This window comes from Cucurbita pepo, chromosome 14 (genome assembly GCF_057944985.1).
Source record: "Cucurbita pepo subsp. pepo isolate OVF chromosome 14, ASM5794498v1, whole genome shotgun sequence".
Classification (NCBI taxonomy): Eukaryota; Viridiplantae; Streptophyta; class Magnoliopsida; order Cucurbitales; family Cucurbitaceae; genus Cucurbita; species Cucurbita pepo.
In genome coordinates, this window is record NC_141811.1 from 12,066,065 (window position 1) to 12,086,114 (window position 20,050).

General features: G+C 34.7%; 1 protein-coding gene across 1 annotated transcript; it reads right to left on the minus strand.

The window, feature by feature from the left end:
- Nucleotides 1-6,244: 6,244 nt before the first annotated feature.
- LOC111810294 (uncharacterized) lies at nucleotides 6,245-7,184 on the minus strand. The gene has a single exon (XM_023696985.2). It carries the CDS (start codon nucleotides 7,097-7,099, stop codon nucleotides 6,413-6,415), a length of 687 nt encoding a protein of 228 aa, XP_023552753.2. The 5' UTR covers nucleotides 7,100-7,184; the 3' UTR covers nucleotides 6,245-6,412.
- Between the last annotated feature and the right edge of the window lie 12,866 nt (nucleotides 7,185-20,050).

Genomic DNA, 20,050 nt, shown 5'->3' on the forward strand with positions numbered 1-20,050 from the left:
GTTTCTATCTCTCATCCACGTATATTAATGGGTGATTGATGCCTATTGAAGATACGTCATCTTAGTTGTTGTTAAAGTTTATCGATAAATAGACTCTTATCACAAATATACTATAAAGGTGAAGTTTATTTTTAATAGCTCAAGCACACCGTAGCAGATATTGTTCGTTTTGACTCGTTACGTATCATCGTCAATCTCACGATTTTAACACACGTCTACTATAGAGAGATTTTCATACCGTTATAAGGAATGTTTCATTCGTCTCTCCAACTAATACGGGATCTCACAGGTATTAGAGTCAGTCACCAGGCAGTGAGGGACATTGGTCGGAGTAGGGCTAGACTCTCTCCATAGTAGACGTGTTTTAAAACTGTGAGGCTGATGTCGATACGTAACGGGCTAAAGTGGACAACATTTGCTAGCGATGGGCTTAAGCTGTTACAAATGGTATCAGAGCCAAACACTCGCTGGGTTGGGTGGATTGTGAGATCTCACATTGGTTGAAGAGTGGAACGAAGAATTCCTTACAAGGGGTGTAAAATCTCTCCCTAGTAGATGTATTTTAAAATCGTGAGGCTGATAACGATACGTAACGGGTCGAAGCGAATAGTATTTGCTAGAAGTGGGTTTGAGTCGTTACATTATTAGTGATAAACATTATCACTATTAGATTTCATGGTTGAGCTTGTATTTTCTTGTATGCTAGATAGGAGTGTTCATATGACTCGATAGTTTGACTTACTTAGACTACCTAACCCAAATCATAAAGATTTAGTTGAGTTAGATTTCTTTTTTAGTTTGAGTTAAGTTAAATTTTTTTAAAACCAAAAGCTCGGGGTATTTCGTAGGTTGACATTTTTTTGGTCGAGTCAACCCGACCATCCCAAAAATAGAGTTATAACTCAACCCAACTCTACACTACTTATTATGAATATTAAAAATATGTTACGTTTGTTACTGATGTCAGCGATCAAGTGTAACTTCTTAATGTTAAATATTTGTAGATAAGTACGATTTTTATTAAATAATTAAAAAGATAACCAGACAACTCAATCCAAAAATAGAGGATTGTGAACTCTATTGTTTGGATCATTAACCTAACCAACCTAAAACTTCGAGTCGGTCCAAAATATATATATATTTTTTTTTCATATTTAAAATATGAAACATGTGAACTTTTAACTGTTTGATTCAAAATTATTTTCAATTTCATAAAGAATAATATTAAATAATGGAATAATTATTGAAGAATTTATGAACAAGAAAAGAGAGGAAATTGGGTCATATCAATAAATGAACTGTACAAATCTTTTAAAAATCTCATCTTTATTATTGTCTTAATATGTAATAATCTTTCAAATTTAGCGTTTTGAAAATAAGGGATCAGGGTTGCTAAACCGAAAAAATTCTGATACCATGAGAATCTTTGCTTAATCCACCGCCCCTGCTGGCTTTGACGCCGCAGGGGCAATCTCCATCACTGTCGCATGCAGAGCCGATTAATTACTCTTCGGCTCCACCCTTTTTACCTTCAAATCACCCTTTGCCATACTTTGTACATACAACCTCACCTTTCTCAACAGAATCAATTTTTCTTCGACCAACATAGTCTCTTTCATTTTCTTCCCAATTTTCCCTTCATCCTTCACAGAAACCCTAACTTAAACCTATTAACCTTTTGCAGAGATTTACCTTTGGAATTTGGGCGCCGCATTGGCCTCTTCGCCAACCAAGTCGCCGCCGCCCTTCTAGCCAAAATTGGCTCCTTTGCCCACTGTGGCGACTCTTCCGGCTTCAACATTGTCTTTGTCCCTTGCTCTAGGTTTCCCCTTCTACTTCTTAGGTTGACATATTCTCACTAGAGCCAAGGCAGCATCGTCGGTAAGCGACGATCCCTCTTCATGGGTTAGACATATTCTCGCCGAAGCCAAGGTAGCATCGCCGCTGAGCGACGATCTCTCTGCAGTTTTCGATGGCCAAGAAAGTGTTTTTCTATGTTTCCTCCGAACCAGGTTGTTGACATCTTCACGAAAAGTGTTTCTCAACCTCTATTTGAATTTTTCAGATCTAAGCTTCACATTCGTTCAAATCCGACGCTCAGCTTGCGGTGGGGTGTTAAGGATATTTAGTAATAAATTATAGTTTACCATATATATCATATTTGATATTTTATTATAAGGCAAATATCAGATATTTGTCATTCTTACCTTAGGTATCTTTCCATTTATTGTTATTTTCGTATTTTACTCTTTCCATATCCTGGTAATTTATTTGATTATAAATAAAATAACTTTCACACCATTTAGGTGTGGTGGATTAAGCAAACATAACATTCTCATGGCTCTCTGATACCATGAGAATATTTGTTTAATCCACCACACGTAAATGGTGTGAAAGTTATCTTATTTATAATCAAATAAATTACAAAAATATGGAAAGAGTAATAAACAGAAATAACAATAAATGGAAAGATATCTATGGTAAAAAGTCAAATATCTAGATATTTGTCTTATAATAACATATCAAATATGATATATATGTAAACGATAATTTAGTACTAAATATTCTTAATACCTCGCAAGCTGAGCGTCGGATTTGAACGAACATGAAGCTTGGATCTGAAAAATTCAAAGAGAGGTCGAGAAACACTTTCTGTAAAGATGTCAACAACCTGGTTCGGAGGAGGCACAGAAAAACACTTTCTTGACCATCGAAAACTGCAGAGGATTCACCGCTCAGCGGCGATGCTGCCATGGCTTCGGCAAGAATATGTCTATCTCATGAAGAGGGATCGTGGCTTACCGATGATGCTGCCTTGGCTCTAGTGAGAATATGTCAACCCAAGAAGTAGAAGGGGAAACCTAGAGCAAGGGACAAAGACAATGTTGAAGCTGGAAGAGTCGCCACAGTGGTCGAAGGAGCCAATTTTGGCTAGAAGGGCGGCGGCAATTTGGTTGGCGAAGAGGCCAGTGCAGCGCCCAGATTCCAAAGGTAAATCTCTGCATAAGGTTGATAGGTTTAGGTTAGGGTTTATGTGAAGGATGAAGGGAAGATTGAGAAGAAAATAAGAGAGACTATATTGGTTGAGGGAAAATCGATTGTGTTGGAAAAGGTGAGGTTGTATGTACAAAGTATGGCGAATGATGATTTGGAGGTCAAAAGAGTAGAGCCGAAAAGTAATCAATCAGCTCTGCATGTGGTAGCCATGACGACTGCTCCTGCGGCGTCAAAGCCATCAGTGGTGGTGGGGAAGAACAGTAGAAGATTTCAAAAGCCATTGAAAAGAAAGGATCGAGGTTGCTAAGCCAAAATGGCTCTGATACCATGAGAATGTTTTTTTAATCCACCACACCTCAATGGTATGTGAAAGTTCTCTATTTATAATCAAACAAATTACTAGAATATGGAAATAGTAATAAATGGAAAGAACAATATATGAAAAGATACCTAGCTAAGAAAGTAAATATCTAGATATTTACCTTATAATAAAATATCAAATATGATATATGCGGTAAAGTATAATTTAGTACTAAATATCCTTAATACATAAAATTTAAATTTATATATAATAGATCGATAATTTAAAAATATATTTTATTTTGATTTTTCAAAATAAATGAAGAAAATATTATCAATTTTTGTTTTAATTATTTTTAAATCCTAATTTGACCGATCACGAGGCATTTAGAAAATTTTATTATATTATATATTTTAGTCTCCAAAAATTCCAAACACCCAATTCGACCGCCGGATTGACTTTGACTTTTCTTGTCATTTATGTTTGACCTTCTAACATATTTGAGTTTTTTATTTTATTTTTATTTTTAGAAATGAGAAATTAGAATTCAAATTCTAGGATTTTATTTTATTTTATTTTTTCCATATAAACGGTACAAATAGAATGAAAAATCTCCGAAGGAGAGAGAATTGTGAGAGATTTCTCCCGTTAGTTGAATGGAGCTGAAGACGGTTAAATGATGAAAGTCCCACATCCGCTAATTTAGGGAATGATCATGGGTTTATAAACAAGGAATACTCTCTGTATTGGTACGAGGCCTTTTTGGGAATTCCAAAGCAAAGCCATAAGAGCTTATACTCAAAGTGAACAATATCATACCATTGTGGAGAGTCGTGTTCATATGGTTTCAGAGCCATGCCCTAAATTTAGTTGTGTGCCAATATATTGGTATCGTGTTCATCTAACATGGTATCAGAGTTATTTGCCTTTTGGGAAAGCCCAAAGCAAAGTCATGAGAGCTTATGCTCGAAGTGGACAATATCATACAATTGTGGAGAGTCGTGTTCATATGGTATCAGAGCCATGCCCTAAACTTAGTTGTGTGCCAATATATTAGCAAAGAGAGCTTATGCTCAAAGTGGACAATATCATACCATTATGGAGAGTCGTGTTCATCTAACAAAGATAAGATTATATTCGATCACTACCCTACCCCGTCTAATTAAATAAATATTTTTTTTAAGTATAAAATACTAAATTTTTTTTTAATGGCAGCGGACTTGCGATTGTGCGGCACTCACTTTCCAACGACAATTGAGCTAAGCCAATTCGTTCTGGTGTCGCCTACGGCCAAGCGACGTATGCTCGAGCCTCTGGCCTCGATTTTAAGAGAAGGTTTTAGAAAACGAGGGCAGAGAGAGATTTTTGAAAAGAAACGTTATATAAGTAAGCAAGAGAGAAATAACAACGGCTTATAGTATATAACCTTGGGTAGGGAGAAGTTGACATCATTGTGGAGAGTCGTGTTTATCTAACACAGACAAGATTATATTCGATCACTACCTAGCCCGTCTAAATAAATAAATATTTTTTTTAAGTATAAAATACTAAATTTTTTATTTATTAGAAATTGTGTTTCCTTTGGATATTAAAAAAATATAATAGAAGATAAATTAAACAATTGTTTGAAAAAGAAATACATATATAATTAATTAATTAATTAATTAATGAAGATCTAACCGAAAGCATAATTGGAGCATTAGAAAATTACTAATTATTTTAATTAATTCATATGGTAATGAAAATAATTTGCATGTGCTAAGGTTCCAAGTAAATGAATACTAAAATTAAACTATAGTTTGTTTAATTAATCTTAACTTTAATTATTAATTGCGGCGTTACAATATGATTAGCAATGTAATTATGTGGTTAATTAAAGTTAAATTAGAATCTTAATTAATATTATTTTAAAAGAGAGAGAATCTTTATTCAACCTTCGCCACCTCATACACCATTTCTTTACAAATATCATGATTGACGTAAAGATCAACCTCACTTGTTTCTTCCAATTTGTCAAAAAAATATAAAATATACAACTAATCATCGGTCAAGCCTAAAGTTCATTCGTTGCCTTTCGTTGGGATAAAACGATACTTATTCATATATGTAACTGTTGAGGGTTATTGAGAGTGAGTCCCACATTGGTTAATTTAGTGGAAGATCGTGGATTTATAAGTGAGGAATACTATCTCCATTGGAAGGATGCCTTTTGGGGAAACCCAAAGCAAATGACAATATCATACCATTGTGGAGAGTCGTGATTCCTAACAATAACTCGGGGGCCTTTTGGGGAAACCCAAAGCAAAAACATGAGAGGCTCAAAGTGGACAAAATCATACCATTGTGGAGAGTCATGATTCCTAACGTCATCATTTTGAAATAACCCAAAATTTTGGGTTGCTAGACTCAAGAAACCCGAATAGAGTTTATAACTCAATTCAACACAATACTCTATTTTCAAGTTGGTCGAGTCGATCTGACCAGAAAATATCAACCTACTAACCAAAAAATCATTTCTAGTTTGACTCTCAAACTGAGTTGGTTGGTCTCAACTCTAATTGAGAGTGATCGATCTTGAACACGGATAACTTCAACGTTCATGTTGCAACCACAAATTTAAAAAGCGGTAGGGCCAAAAAATAAATAAAAATAAATAAGTTGCATTATTATGAAGAGAAAAGAAATGCTTTACTTAGAAACAATTTCTCTCCCAATTTTTTAATTAAAAAAAAAAAAAAAAAAGTTTGGCAAAATGTCACAAAATAAAAAAAATATTGTAATGTCCCATTTGATTTGAATGAGATGAGATCCCTATTTTCTTCCAATTATTATCACTTTTTTCTTTTTCCTTATATCTCCAAAATTGCTATTCCTGGCCCCTCATGTTATTCATTTTACTATTTCTTGCCCCTATCTCTCTAAAATTGTAGATAATGTCACTATTAATTAAACAATTTACACTAATTACATTCATAATTTCTTTGCATTCCACAGAATTTCTAGACGTAATCAGAAAATGATAATTCAAAATAGTAATAATAATTTTAATATATTTTTTAATTCCGATTTCTATTTTCATTTCGGAATTTGAAAATGCGAAAAAGAAATTCAAATTCAACCTCTGTGTAACGGAGACCGTTCCGTGAGAACGGCCTTGGGAACCTTCGATTGCCGGAAAGCTTTGATCGGACTTGGAAAGTACCATGCCTTTGCCTTCACCGGCGTCCGAACGAATCTCCCGCTGGAATCGGAAACCGCAACCGATCTAGACCGGATCATCAACGTTCGTCTCATCGCCTCTTCAACTTCCGCTACTTCCTTCGCTCTACGCTTGAAATCGAATTCCACCGCTGCCTCGATTCTTCCGCCATCGCGACTCTTCTTAGTCTTCGACCTGAAAATCGACCAAAACGACGACGCTCTAGCGCTATTACCGGATGAAGAGCAGTCATCGCCAGAATCAGCGACGAACCGCGATCTCGATCGGAGAAATGGAATCCCAGCGAGAGAGCGAGAGCGGCGGAAAGCCGGCTCGCCGTCGATGAGATTGGAGAGGCGGCCGACGGATCCGAGAGAGGCGAGGTCGGCGGAGGAGAAACGAGAGAAAGAGGATGAAGAAGAAGAAGAAGAAGAAGAAGTTGTGGTAGTGGCGCAACAATTGCAAGGACGGACGTTGGCGCAGTCAGGGCAGAGAGTGACGAGGCGGTCACGGAGACAGAGAGGACAGATTCCGATCCTCCGCCGTTTGGAAGGATGTTTTGGACATTTCCATACGTCGTCTTCATCGCCGTAGAACGCCATTTTCTCTGTTCTTCGTTGATGAATTTGTGTAGTCGCTTTTGCGCTCTCTGGTTTTTGAGTTTCTCTAAACAAATGGCTATGGCTATCACTGCCTCAAGCTTTATAAAGGTTCAACCTGTTAGTGGGGCCGTTTAACCATGGTTAGTTTTAATCTAACCCTGGTTCAGATCCTCGGGTTGGCCGTTCGACCTTCTTACCATTGGAATCAGAACGTCGCCGTTTTGGTTTTTTTAGCTCGTTATATTAATTACCATTTTTTTAGAATTTAAATTATTAATTTAGTTTTAAAACTTTTTAAAAACATTATTATCGTTTCTATTTTTCAAAAATAAATGCATGACACGAAGCTCGAGAAGAAAAGCTCAAAGAGGATAATATCTGCTAGCGGTGGACCTATGTACCCTATATACCCTTCTTTTACTCGTTACTCGGGTATCACATTGAATGCTAGGATTATCGTCTAAGCCTAATTTATTAGACCCAGTTTTTGTCTATTTTAGTCCTTCCCTCGATAAAGATACAATTCTGATTTTAACGAGTTTTCTTAGTCTATCGTACTTTTATTGTACCTATTTTGTCTTAGAAAGGTTGGTTTTACGTAAAATTTTGTAAATTTTAAGGTACACCCACGGATTGACGTGTTCTAGAAGAATGATGTGACGTTTTAACCGTCATCATTTCTATCATGCTATTAGTTAAATCACTATTTGTTTTTTTTTTTTTACTATATAGTCCTAAAGAACACGAAGATTTTAACCATCAGTGTCAATTAGGTGTGATTTATGGACTTTTTGTTACTCCCGACAATGTTTTCAAACATATAGGTTTAATGTCATGTCGGTTTGAACTTTGCTTAATTAGTTATCGTCTTAATACTATTACTTAAATGTCATGACGTTTTGATTAGATAAATAAATTTGATTAAACGATAAGCAGTACGAGGAGACCAATTATAAAGTCCAATGAAACGTCACTGATTTTTTCATTTGTGCATTTCTTATCGAGCTACTTTTTGTCATATTGTACTAAGTCATCATTAATTAATTTAAACACGGTATCCGTCAATAAACAATATTTTTACGGAAAAATACCTATAAAATTTTTACGGTCTATATATATATATATATATATAATTACTGTCAATATATGGACGAAAACTGTTTATACCTAGGCACAAGAAAATGCTCATTAACGTTCTAAAATAACATTATTCAAATCACTCACTGAATCGAACGTTGAACTGGTTTAATTGAAACTGCTTCTTCAACCAGATATTTGGTGCAACTCACACGAGCCCCACGTGCTCCAAACGATGTTTCTTTTTATGATCTTCCCTTGTTCGAGTTTCGACTGCGTGCAAGGAACACAGTGGCAGAGTCCATGACGACATAAACCTAAAATGGCAATGCATGAAGGCGAGGCGTTGGCAGCTGTTTGTGAGTAGAGAAAGAACAAAACCAGTCTCGAATCCTCATAATCCAAATCGAAGATGAAAATGAATGAAGCCATGAGAGAAAACGAACTTACAATCTCGACGTAACAAAAATGTAGTATGAGGTGAGAAAACGAACTTACAATCTTGACCGTACCGTTTTCAAGAACATAAAAGTAATAAGGAAAAAAGTAAAATGGTAACGAAACGAACGCTAAATGATTGATTTTAACTGAAATTCTCTCGACTCGACGTAACTATTAGTTATATCCGTACGATTCCTTGAAGCAACACACTAATGTAAAAAGACAATAGAGAAAAACAAATCCAAGAGAAGAAGATAAAAGAAGTAAAGGGGAATTTGTTTGTTGGGATTGAAAAATTTTCAAACTAAATTTACAAACACATCACAACAAAACACTATTTGACTCATCATATCGCTCCTTTTATAGTCGTTTTGTACTAGATACAGGTATACGTTCGATTCGATAATCCGACAATTCGTACTCTTTTATCGTCGTCTTACACCAGATACGGGTATACATTCAACTCGACAATCCAACAATTCGAACTCTTTTGTAGTCGTCTTACACCAGATACGGTCGACTCGACAATCCGACAATTCGTACCTACCCAATTTGAACTATTGAAGTTTGGGTTAGGTTAGATTAGCATTTCGAGTTCGGCTAGGTTAATTTGAATAATTTTAAAATATATTGTTTTCATTTAGAATTTCTATTTTTGAGTTGGTTTATCTAAGATTGTATCGAATAATTATGAACTGGGAATAAATATTTTTTTTTAAAAAAAAATTTAACAACCGGACAACACGACCTGAAAATATAAGGTTGGTCCAAAAAATTCCTTCAACCGAACCCGACCTCCTGACTCATCATGTACACCGTTAATACTGGAAAACAATTTGATTGGCGTCTAATTTTGAACTTTTATGAATTGAGTTGGTTCGTATATTTTATTAAAATGAATTGAATTAAGTTGAGTTCATTGTCGGTTAGGATGGTTGGGGTTGAAAACTTTTGCAACCCGAAAACTTAGATAGATTCAATTATATCATATGCTTATAAACGGTTAGGATGTTTCGAGAGATTTCTTTTAAATGAGGAATGAAATTGAAATGAAATGCATACATGACATTATATACAACATTATTCATGTAAATTGAATAAAAAATATTTAATCGATCTCCACAGCTTGGTTTGGCTCGGTTGACCAATTTCAACCATTTTAGACCCTCCCGAAACTATTTATGATGTAATTAAGGTAAGAAAATGACAGTATAGCTACTGTTTTGAATAATTGATAATAGTTGGCATTGTTTAGAGCGGAGTTTAGAATAGTTAAGTTATATTAACTCCATGAATAGAGCTCGGTTTTCTGAATGAATTGAATATCATAGGTTAAACTGAATTCTAGTCGAGCTGAACCTAGGAAGGATCAGATAGGATGAGCTTAGAAACATCAAATTGAATATGAATATCTATGCCGAATTAGGCTACAATCGCTACGTCAGTAGCTAGGACTGGAACTGATTCCACATCTATGCCCGACTCGAACGAGTTGGGGTGACTTGCAAATTCTCTATTTGGAAAAGGGGTGGTTAACCTTTTTTCTTTTTTGATAAACTATGGACCAAGAAAATGTGTCCAATGGAGGCCCAATACATACAAATGAGAGCCCATTAACTTCATACATCATTGAGCCCAAAACTTAATTGGGCCCCAAAGCCCACAATTTTTCCTCATCAAAATCTCTTTCCTATCTAATATATAGTTGATTTTATTATATTTTAAAATTCAAAATTTTTATCTAATAAATTGTGAGATCATACATCAGTTGGAGAGAAAAACGAAACATTATTTATAAAAGTGTAGAAATCTCTCCTTAGTAGATGCATTGTAAAATCGTGAGGCTGACGACGATACGTAACAGGTCAAAATGAACAATATCTACTAGAGGCTGACTGTTACAAATGGTATTAGAGTCAGACACAAAGTGATGTGCCGGTGAGGATGCTAGCCCGTAAAGGGTGGATTGTGAGATCCTACATTAATTGGAGAGAAGAGCGATCGGGTGGCGTGCCAGCGATGACGTTGTGCCCCAAGGGGTGATTATGAGATCCCACATTTGTTGGAGTGGGGGTGTACCAACGAGGATTCAAGGTGTCACAATCGCACTTTTGATGGTAGCGGACTTGCGATTGTGCGGCACTCACTTTCCAACGACAAGTGAGCTAAGCCAATTTGTTCTTGCATCGCCTATGGCCAAGCGACGTATGCTCGAGCCTTGGCTTGGATTTAAGAGAAGGTTTTAGAAAACGAGGGCAGAGAGAGATTTTTGAAAGAGACGTTATATAAGGAAGTAAGAGAGAAACAACAACGGCTCACAGTATATAACCTTGGGTAGGGAGAAGTTGACAACTAGTCATATCCCCTTATAGTACATTCTGAGACATTTCATGTCTGGCAGGCCTAGACATGATTTTTTCAAAACGTCATACTTCCTAGAAATATAAAAGTGAAATACTAGAACATGGAAAGACATAAAGGGTTTGACTTGTCATGAGCATGCGGCCATGGGCAACACGCCTTGGACGAGCATGACCGTGACACTAGGCCCCAAGGGGTAAATTGGGGAACGAGAACATTATTCACAAGAGCGTGGAAAAGGAACGAAACATTCGTTGTACGCGTGTGGACGGTGTTAGTTTTGTTAAAATAAAAAGAAAATAGAAATATCTCCCAACCCCACATTGTGACCATCCCATTGGAGCCAAAAGAAGAATTAGGGTTGTGTAAGTAAAGCTTACAAGTACCCTTTGACAATGAAAGAGATTAGAAAACTTAATAATAAAGACACAAAAGGTTGGGAGTTGGGGACAACTTGTTTTGTCCTCTTACACTCTCTAAGAGCCACTCTAATCCCTTTTGTCTTTCTCGTTTACACACGAACTATCGATTAGGGTTACAAACATAATCCCGTCCTGTATCAGCTTCAAATGAAGATCTCTATTCCATATTTAGGAGTTTACACGGGTTGGGTTGGGTTGGAAATTTTTTTTGGACCAACTCGAAATTTCGCATTGGTTAGGTTAGTGACCCGAGTAATCTGAATAGTGTTTACAACCCAACCCAATACAACCTTTTATCTTCGGGTTAGGTTGAGTTGGGTTTGTCGGGATTATCCTTTTTTTTAATTATTTTTTAAAAAATTGAATTTATATAGAGTACACGTTACATTAGTAACTAAAATCTCATAAATTTCAAATATCAAAACGCATCACTAACATCCGTTACAAAACGTTAATATTCTTAATTTTTTTAAGAGTAGAGTAAGGTTGGGTTGGATTGTATCCCTACTTTCAACTTAGTTGGGTTGACCTCACGAAAAAAAATGTCAACTCTCTTAATTTTTTTAAGAGTAGAGTAGGGTTGAACGGGATTGTAACCCTATTTTTCAAGTTAGTCGGGTTGGCCTAACAAAAAAATATCAGCCTGTAAACCGAATCGAATTTTTCGATTTTTTAAACGTTCGACCAAACTTAACCCAAAATAAAACCTAACCCAATTTGAGTTGGGTAATCCGAGTGGGTCGGATTATCGTTTTTTTAATAATATTGTTGTTTATAAATGAGTTAGGTTTTAAAAGCCATTTTTCTCCTTTATTTTGTAATTTTAATATTTGAATATGATGTTTAGAAATATAAAACTGAAAAGAAACCCTTTAATTATAATGTCCCAAATAAAGTCCAAATCCAACTATATGATTAAGAAGCACATCATCATGACATGTTTATTTTTAATTCATAAGATTAAAAAAAAAAAAACATGTTTTTTTGTTTTTTCTTAAGAAAATTCTCTTTAATCCATCATTCAATCTATCGGTTCACAAGTTGACTTTTTTAAGAAAATATAGGTACAAGTCAACGCCACCTACTTTTAAAATTATTGTGAAAAGTAAGAATATTTGACGTTTGTAATTGATGTTAGCAACGTCTTGTACGTTGTGAACGTTTGATATTTGAATTTTATGAATTTTTAGTTATTAATAGAGGGTTGGGTTGAGTTGTGAACGCTATTTGGTTGGCTCGAGTCACCAACTCGAAATTTTAAGATGGTTTCAAAAAATTTCTCCAACCCGTGTACACCTTTACCTATGAAGAGGTTCGTGAACTTACTTTATACGAGTCGAGATATCATAAACCTGAACTATTTTTACGATATAAATTTATTAATATTTGTAATAATTACGTGGCGGGACTTGATAGGTGAAAATAAATAAATAAAGTTTATTCTATTTTGAAAATGTACAATTTGGTTGGAACTTCAAATCAACTTGAATTTTAACTTCTTATAGTGTGACAAGAAAAAATAAATTAGAAGTACAACCCAAAAGAAACTAAGAAATATAATTATTATTTGAATTGGATAAACGTGTCGTAATGTCTTTCATTTAGTTAACGGGGTGGAAGATCGAATTATATCGAATTTGAATGGTGATTGGTAGCTTATCCACGGAACTATATCAAATTTGAATATCGATCAGATGAACTCTATAGTTAAATGTGTTTTGTTTTGAGTAATTCTATGTTGGGTGTCCTCTTCGGAATTTCGTATGATGCATGTGAGTGAGGACAAAATATGTTGGAAGAACTTGGGTTAGTCTGTGGCGATATTTTGCACTCTTAGAAGCAAGGAGTAAGTAACGTAATCATGTCACAAAACATGTTTGAATGACTCATGTCGGTCTGTGGCGATATTTTTCACTCTTAGAAGCGAGAAGAAAGTAACATGTAACAGCCCAAGCTCACCACTAACAAACCGTAACGATTCAGCAAAAAAAAAAAAAAAAAAAAAAAAATATCAGGTCGTGTGCCACATCATTTTTCAAATAAAGGCAAGGCGCACATGTACGGAGGACGGCGACATCGCAAGTAGAGATTGTCGCACGTGCATAGGTCACTTTGACCTGTTACGTATCATCGAAATCGTAAGGCTAACGATGATACATAACGGGCCATAACGTAACTATGTTGACATCATTTTTCAAATAAAAGCAAGACCCATACGATGGAGGACGGCGGCATCGTAAGCAAACTATGGGATGTGCATAGAGTAGACTCATATTTAAATTCCTAGTCTTAGGGAGACGTTACACAGATATTGGCGCTTTGTCCCGTTACGTATCGTCGAAATTGTGAGGCTAACAATGATACGTAACGGGCCATAACGTAACCATGTTGACATCATTTTTCAAATAAAGACAAGACGCACATGTACGAAGGACAGCAACATCGCAAGCAAAGACTATGACACGTACATAGCGTAAACTCATTTAAATTTCTAGTCTTACGGAGTCGTTACACAGATATTGTTCGCTTTGGTCCGTTACGTATTATCGTTAGTCTTCGTAAGACTAACGATAATACGTAACAAGCCATAACGTAACCATGTTGCAAGGGATGCAAGAGAATGTCAAACCATCACATGCCGAATGAGCATAGGTCATTACATGTTTTTTTTTTTCTTTTTTTGAGTACAACAACATTTTAACTAATTGAGCTATACTCGAGTTGACAGTATAGACAAAAAACTGAATCTTCGATTCTGAAAAAAGTAATAATATATATTTTATCCATTCAGCTACGCTCGTATCTCGGGCACATTTTTGTAATAATGAAAAGGTGAGGGATTGGTGAGAAAAGGAAAAGGAAAATGGTGAAAGTGGTGGAGCCCTAAGAAGGAAAGAAACGAGGGAATTAATAATGGTCAAGGCTGGTGTGCTATGAGCTTTGCCCTTCAATTCAAACCATTTCACCCCCTTTGACTCACTATTTCGGGTCTTATTCAACCCTTCTACACGCTTCATCACACTATTAAGTCAAATTTGCACAACGTGACGACTATTATTACCCGTACATATCAATACAGTTGATTAAACTTAGTTAGAGACCGATCGAGTCTAAAAAGTACGAAAGTTCTAATCAAAACAAGTGTTAAACGAACACGACTCTCTACGGTATGATATTGTTCACTTTGAACATAAGCTCTCATGACTTTAGTTTGAGCTTCCCAAAAAGCCTCGTACCAATAGAGAGAGTATTCCTTGATTATAAATCCATGATCATTCCCTAAACGAGCCGACGTGGAATTTCATCATCCAACGTCAAGATTTCATTTTTTGTTTTCAAAATTTTAAAAATCCGTTAAAAACCCATTTCTGTTCTCACAATTTTTCATGTGTTTTCACGTTTCTTAAAATCGAGTATGAGTAAATTTCCAATTTTACCCTCAAAATTTAAGCTTTTTTTTTTATTTATTTTTTATTTTTGAGATATGGGTAAATTTAAATAAATTTTAAAAAAAATAAATAATAAAAATTAAATTATCAAAATAATGCCTTATTTAATTAATTAATTAATTTTTAACTGAATTTCTTAGATATTTTGATGTCTTTGCAAGTTGTAAGATACAATACATAATTTCAACATCTAAATTATTGCATTATTTTCTTTTTATTATTATTATTTCATTAAATATTCTTTTTAAAATAAACTAATTATGATTTATGTGGGTCGTATTCATTACCATAACGATCCGATTTTACCTGTGCACAAATAAGCCTATCCAAGACTCTAATCAAACCAACTACATAACCTCCGAGCTCCATCACATGAGCTCTAGTCATACTCTTATTGATAACCACATACTTGATTGTGACGAGACGTCTCTTGGATTGGGCTATACAACACTCTATATCACTCACTATCTCGAGACTTTAATATTAATTGTAACGACCCGACTTAAAATCATGACTTAAAAAAAAACAAGTTTAGTTTAGCAGTGGACTTAGTTATTACAAATGGTATAAGGGTGTAGAAACCTCTCCCTAGTAGACACGTTTTAAAATCTTGAGGGGAAGTTCATAAGGGAAAGTCCAAAGAGAACAATATTTACTAGCAGTGGGCCTAGTTGTTACAAATGGTGTCAGAGCCAAACATTGGGCACTGTGTCAGTGAGAACACTGGCCTCCAAAGGAGGTGGATTGTGAGATCTCACGACAGTAGGGAGAGAGGAACGAAACAAACATGTCTTAATGTAGAAACCTCTCACTCTAGTAAATGCGTTTTAAAACCTTGAAAAGAAGTTCAGAACGAAAAGTTTAAAGAGAACAATATATGCTAGCAGTGAGCTTAAACTATTACACTCATACCTTTTGATCGAGAGCAATATTTTGTCATAGTTGACCTATGCTCGTATTGTCAATATTAAAATAAAGAGACATTGACTTTTATATCAAAATATATATAAAAAATACAATAAATTAGATATAATAATTGAGAGATTATTTTAAATATTACCTTCCCCACCTAAAACCAAAAAAAATGGGTGAAATACTAGTCTATATATAGTCAACCCACCCCTCAAGACTTTATAGAATGTGACATTTTTATTTTTTATTTTTTATTTTTTTATTTCAATAAAAAAAAATTAATCATTCTTTTTACTTTATTTTTAAATGCACAAGTTGCCCATTATTTTATGCTTTCAACTATTTAAAATTATTTTTTAAATAAAAATACTAAAAATAATTATATCTGAAATTGAGATACCGTCACTAAAAATAGGTACTCGTACGTCAGTATATCGAGCAACAAGCTTTTCGATAGCCCTACAATAATAAAATATATATATATATATCATTTTTAAATATTTTTTTTAATAGTTTGAAAGAAATTATATCTTTTCTTTTTCATTTAAATTTAGAAATTAAAAAACATAAATCTTCAATAATGAATTACAATGGATAATGCATTCTCAAGCTTATCCATAATGTTTTTTTTTTCTAATTTAATAAAGCAAAAAAAAAAAAAAAACATTATGTTTTGTCTTGTAGTGAATTGGAATATGAAAATACAGATTCCTTGAGTCGCAAATTCAGGAGATAAATTCCAATAAATAAATAAATTAATTAATTAATTTGGGAGTTTTCCCTTATTTTAATATAATCTAATTATTCCCTCCTATTTAATATAATAATGGCTAAATTATTGAATATTGAATTTCGTGTAAAATCTCGCCCGATATCGTTTTAGGGGTTCGTAACGATTGTCATTTTGAAGATCCGTGGTTCAATCTACAGCTTAATCACGAATTCCGTATTATTGAGCTACGTACTTTTTTCTTTAATGGGAGCGGAATACCGAAGCTTGGTATGACTATTATTAAATGCACGGATCTTTCTATAGCCGAAATTTCGAATTAACTTATTTTTTATTTCATCTAGAAAAAAATCTCATATTAACGAAAATGATGTCATATATGTCGTTAGTATTACACATAGAGATGTCTACGGGGCGAGGATCATAAGCCTTTTTCATCCCCATCTCTGTCACCTACTTCATTCCTCATCTCCGTGAAATTTTTCACTTATTTTTGCAGAGATCGTGGAACGACTCGGGAAAATGAAAAAAAAAAAAAACTCAGTCACCGGAAAACTTGCAAGTTTTCCGGCGACCGTCGAGTTTCACGAACCCCACGCCCTGTAACGATCCAGATCCACCGCTAGCAGATATTGTCCTCTTTGGGCTTTCCTTTTCGGGCTTCCCCTCAAGGCTTTAAAACGGTCGGTTAGGGGAAGGTTTCCACACCCTTATAAAGGGTGATTTGTTCTCCTCACCAACCAATGTGGACATCACAATCCACCCCCCTTCGGGACCCAGCGTTCTCGCTAGCACTCGTTCCTTTCTCCAATCGATGTGGGACTGCCCCCAAATCCACCCTCTAGGGCCCAGTGTCCTGGCACACCGCCTCGTGTTTATCCCCCTTTGGGGATCAGCGAGAAGGCTGACACATCGTCCGGTGTCTGGCTCTAATACCACATATAACGACCCAAATCTACCGCTAGCATATATTATCTTCTTTGGGCTTTCCCTTTCAGGCTTCCCCTCAAGGCTTTAAAACGTGTCTGCTAGGGGAAGGTTTACACACCCTTACAAATAATGATTTGTTCTCCTCCCCAACCAATGTGAGACATCACATATCGAAGCAGAGATTCCTCACAAGTAATTTGCGAGAATCGGATTTTCCACATATAATTTTTTTTCCCATTTATTATAGTTACTTTAAAATTTTCATTTTTCAATATAATTTTAATTAAAAATTTAAAAAGATTAAACTAATATATTTTATTGACAAAATAGATGCCAACATAATTTTTAAAAAATTTAAATTTTAATATTACAACTTAATAATAAATCTTTTTTTACTAATATTACTCCGAATTAATTAATTAATCTTTAATTTAAATAAACAATCTTTCGTTACAAATTAATCGTCACGTTAATTAATATCATTATATTTTAACTCAAATAAAGTCTCTAAAATAATTTTATAAAAAATATGAGGCGAAATTCAATTAAATTTGGAAACTTTTGGGCCAAAAATAGAATAAATGAAATACTAAAATATTTGATTTTATATATTTCATAAAATATAAAATCTTAGTTTAGAAAAAAAAAAAAAAAAAAGTGAATTTTTTAATAAAATAAATATAATATTAATTAATTTAATCTGATGGTGATGAGAGAATTAGATCCCTCTTCCAATAATGTGAGGATAGTGGAATTTTAATATTTAAATAATAATAAAAAAGTGGAATAAAAATAGTAATTTTTGTAATTTGTTATAAGTTGAGGGGTGAGCACTAAATAATAATAGTCTTCAAAATATTCATTCATCCACCACAAAATTAAACTATGCTCTAACATTAACATTATATCATTAAACTATGATTTATAAACATTACCTTATTTTAATTACACATTAATGGCCATTTATATTTTGGGTTTTTATTTTATTTTATTTTATTCTTATTTTAAATAGATCTAGTCGATTTCAGCTGTCTTTTATGACTCTTGATGATGCATCACGAGATAATTAGGGTTACATCAGTCTATTACATATCGTCGTCTGCCCCGTAGTTTTAAAATGTGTCTACTAGGAGAGATTTTCACACTCTTATAAGAAATGTTCGTTTTCCTCTTAAATCGATGTGGGATCTCATGTAAATAGTAAAATATATTCTCCAAGGTAAATATTTAAGTATATTCTAAGTCCGAGGGCATAAGTCCACCGATAGTAGATATTGTCCACTTTAGTCTATTACGTAACACATCAGTGTCAGCCTCATGGTTTTAAAACGTGTCTACTAGGGATAGGTTTTCACACTCATCCTCACCCTTATAAGGAATGCTTCTCGCTGACACACCGCTCGAGGTTTTTGCACCATTTGTAACACCCCAAGCTCACCGCTAGCAGATACTGTCCATTTTAACCCATTACATATTGTCGTCAGCCTCGTGATTTTAAAACGTGTCTACTAGGAGAGGTTTACACACCCTTATAAGAAATATTTCATTTCCCTCTTAAATCGACGTGGGATCTCACGTAAATAGTAAACTATATTCTCCAAGGTAAATATTTAGGTATATTCTAAGTCTGAGGGCATACGTAAAAAACTTTGAACAAAGCAAATTGTTAAAGTCCACCGATAGTAGATATTGTCCACTTTAGTCTATTACGTAACACATCAGTGTCAGTCTCATGGTTTTAAAACGTATCTACTAGGGATAGGTTTTCAAACTCATCCTCGCCCTTATAAAGAATGCTTCTCGTTGGCACATTACCCGAGGTTTCTACACCATTTGTAACACCCTAAGCTCACCGCTAGCAGATATTGTCTACTTTAGTCCATTACATATTATCGTCAGCGTCATGATTTTAAAACATGTCTACTAATGAGAGGTTTCCATACCCTTATAAGGAATGCTTCTCGCTGACACACCATCCGAGGTTTCTACACCATTTGTAACACCCTAAGCTCACCACTAGCAGATATTGCCCACTTTAGTCCATTACATATTATCGTCAGCCTCATGATTTTAAAACGTGTCTAGTAAGGAGAGGTTTCCATACCCTTATAAGGAATGCTTCTCGCTAACACACCGCTCGAGGTTTCTACACCCTTTGTAACACCCCAAGCTCACTGGTAGCAGATATTGTCCACTTTAACCCATTACATATTGTCGTCATCCTCATGATTTTAAAACGTGTCTAGTAAGGAGAGGTTTCCATACCCTTATAAGGAATGCTTCTCGCTGACACACCATCCGAGGTTTCTACACTATTTGTAACACCCTAAGCTCACCGCTAGCAGATATTGTCTACTTTAGTCCATTACATATTATCGTCAGCGTCATGATTTTAAAACATGTCTACTAATGAGAGGTTTCCACACCCTTATAAGGAATACTTCGTTCCCCTAAATATTCTCGAACGTAAATATTTAGGTATATTCCAAGCATATTTAAGAACGAGGATTGTTTTTTTTTTATTTATTCGTTTAGGAATTTTCTAAAATAAACTAAATCCAAATATGATTTAATATTTGTACCAAATTTATATAAATTTGACCAAGCCTAAGCCTTCAACATATGTTAA

Excerpts from the sequence above, each read along its gene's own strand:
- LOC111810294 (XM_023696985.2), bottom strand. The coding sequence starts at position 7,099 with ATGGCGTTCTACGGCGATGAAGACGACGTATGGAAATGTCCAAAACAT.